Source organism: Gorilla gorilla, chromosome 1 (genome assembly GCF_029281585.2).
Source record: "Gorilla gorilla gorilla isolate KB3781 chromosome 1, NHGRI_mGorGor1-v2.1_pri, whole genome shotgun sequence".
NCBI lineage: Eukaryota > Metazoa > Chordata > Mammalia > Primates > Hominidae > Gorilla > Gorilla gorilla.
Window position 1 is genome coordinate 74,459,754 of NC_073224.2, and position 2,917 is coordinate 74,462,670.

Consider the following 2,917-nt stretch of genomic DNA (forward strand, 5'->3'; position numbering starts at 1 on the left):
TTTAACATGCAACAGAATCACCTGGAAGGCTTTCTAAAACAAGATTGCTCAGTCTTTGTTCCCAGAGTTTCAGATTCTTCTTATCTGGGAGTAGGGCAGTTCTAACAAGTTTCCAGGTGCTGCTGATGCTTCTTGTCTGGGAACGGCACTTTGAGAGCCACTGCATAAAATTAAAACCCCATCTGTATCCCATTAAAGTATATCCACTGGTAAGTTGTAGAGAGAAGTTGTAGAGAGGAGTCCGAGAGGAGGAAGTTCAAATGAGTTGGTCTCAAAGGTACTTGGAAAAAGTAACGGGCTCCAGGACAATGCTAAGGTCTCTTTCCTCTTGGCGATCTTGGGTTTCTGAGATAAAAGACTGCTCCCCGACACTTTTTTTTTTTGGCTCTTTTCAGTTTATTGCATGAAGGAGTTACACTAGTCCAAGTTAAGAGCAGACCCCAAACGGTTACATTACATAAGCTGTGGAGGTTTTCCAAGTTGTGACAAGGGACAGAAGGGAAATTCTACTCAGTGCAAGGAAATCCTCACTTAAGCTTCAGTGAGCCACAGGCACTTAAAACCCATGAACCTTCAGCTGATCGTCCTTAGCCAGTCCAAGCTCTACGAGGAACTGGCATATGTTCTTGCATTGGTCACCCTGAGGCTGAATTACTTCTCCATATTCTGGATGCTCAATTACAGTACCATTGCAGGCAAAATTCTTAAATGCCTTCACTAGTTTCTTTTTATCATAATCATCAGCAATCCCTTGGACAGTAGTAAAGGTCTTCCTGCCATTTCTCTGTTGAATTCTTATATGGATATAATCCTCAGTGCCAGCAGGAAGCAGGTCATCACCCTTACTTGCATCAGCAAAGGGGTCGAAAGAGTGGAGGTTCTGGATAGCGAACTTACAATACGATTCCTTTTCCTCGGTGGAAACGGCCTGTGGAAGGCAGCGGTGGTGGGAGGCAGCGGTGGCGGGAGAAGGCAGGCAGCCGGGACGGAATGTCAGGAAGCGAGGGGGCTCAAAAGGGAGGCTGCTGAGTCCTCGGTAGTGGCTCAGTGACTGGACCCCCCTGCTTTTTTTTTTTTTTTCTTGTAGAGATGAGATCTCATTATGTTGCCCAGACTGGTCTCGAACTCCTGGCCTCAAGCAGTCCTTCTGCCTGGGCCTCCCAACATGTTGAGATTATAGGTATGAGCCACCACATCCAGCTCAAAGGCTGCTTTTCTGATGAGGAAGTTGTGGTGGACAAATAAGTCTATTCTTCATCAGCTACCAGAATAAGAAAAGCTTAGAAAATGATTCTTAGGCTCCCAAACTGAACATCCAACAGATTCTCAAGTTGCTGTGGTGACCTGTGTTTCTAAATCAAGTCCTGCTTCCACAATTCCAAAAGAGTAATTAATAAATCAGAGATTAGGAAATGGGAAAAGAAGAAATTCTTATCCTCATCCAAAGACAGCTTTTCCCAGAGTATATTCTGAAGAGCATTAGTTCCATAATTAACAGCAAGATGAAAGCATTCCATGGTCCAGTGAAATTCAGTGATACCGAAAGCCATATCCATTACTTGGAGGCTCACAGTACATACCTGCAAAGTCTCATAGTCCAGAAATCAGTTTAAGATAGTTAAGCTCCATCCTGGGCAACATAGTGAGACCCTGTCTCTACAAATAATAAAAAATTAGCTGGACATAGTAGTGAGCACCTTCCAGCTACTTGGGAGGCTGAGGCAAGAAGATTGCTTGAGCCCGGGAAGTCGAGGCTTCAATAAACCACGATCATGCCACAGCACTCAGCTTGGGCAACAGAGTGAGTCCCTCAAAAAGAAAAATGCTGTTAAGCTCCTCCTTCCTTCTTTCTTTCCTTCCTTCCTTCCTTCCTTCCTTCCTTCCTTCCTTCCTTCCTTCCTTCCTTCCCTCCTTCCTTCCTCTGTCTCTTTCTCTCTCTCTCTTTTTCTCTCTTTCTTTCTTTTTTCTTTCTTTTTTGAGACAGGATCTCACTCTGTCACCCAGGCTGGAGTGCAGTGGCATGATCACAGCTCACTGCAGCCTCAATCTCCCCAGGCTCAGGTGATCCTTCCACCTCAACCTCTGAGTAGTTGAGATTTTTTTTTTATTTTTTGTAGAAACAGGGTCTTGCCATGCTGCCCAGGCTGGTCTCGAACTGCTGGACTCAAGTGATCCACCGCCTTAGCCTCCCGAAGTGTTGGGATTACAGGCGTGAGCCCTAAACTGTCTTTTGATATAAAACCAAAGAGCATTTTTGCTCATAACATATCCTGAGGCACATATTTAGAGAAGCACTGCCTTTGGGGACCTTTTCTCTTTAATGGGAGAAATTTTGTTTTGTTCTGGATGGAAACTTCATGTAAACATGAAAATCACTCTGATACACATACACACACACACACACACACACACACACTGCCTTAGTCCCCAGATAGGCAGGAAAGACAATATCGGGAATGACCGTTCCAGTTCTTGTCCCTTCCATATATGAAGCTGCCCTGAGGTGTGTGACATGGGATGTTGTCTCTACCTGGGTGGGGACCTGAGGCTGCTCTTTGATTGGGCAGTTAGGGTGAGTGGAGGAGGAAGCTCTGGGGGTGAGTGATAGGCAGCCAGGAAAGTGATGGCTTGGGGAGCAGAGAGTGGAATTTTTCCCTGAAAATCCTTTTGAACTGAAGCGGATTTGAATGTTGCACTCATGGTCACCTAGATCCCAGGGCTAAATGATTTTTCTCTTCATTTTCCAGTAATAATTAACATTGCTGTAGTGATCACACGCAGTTTGGAGACAGTTTGTCTGGCTGTAGTGATGGAAACAAGAAGGAAACTCCTCCCCAAACCCCTCAGGGAAACTTTCTTTTCTCTTCTGACAGTTGGTGGGAAGAGGGGGACACTGAAACATTCCTTAATTGGCAAG

General features: G+C 45.1%; 1 protein-coding gene across 1 annotated transcript; it reads right to left on the bottom strand.

The window, feature by feature from the left end:
* Positions 1 to 473: 473 nt before the first annotated feature.
* LOC101129727 (uncharacterized) lies at positions 474 to 2,700 on the bottom strand. The gene is made up of 2 exons (XM_004028022.5): positions 2,531 to 2,700; positions 474 to 1,061 (listed from the first exon to the last, which is right to left on the bottom strand). The coding sequence occupies exons 1-2, from the start codon at positions 2,698 to 2,700 to the stop codon at positions 557 to 559; spliced, it is 675 nt and encodes a 224-aa protein (XP_004028071.4). The 3' UTR covers positions 474 to 556.
* Positions 2,701 to 2,917: the final 217 nt, after the last annotated feature.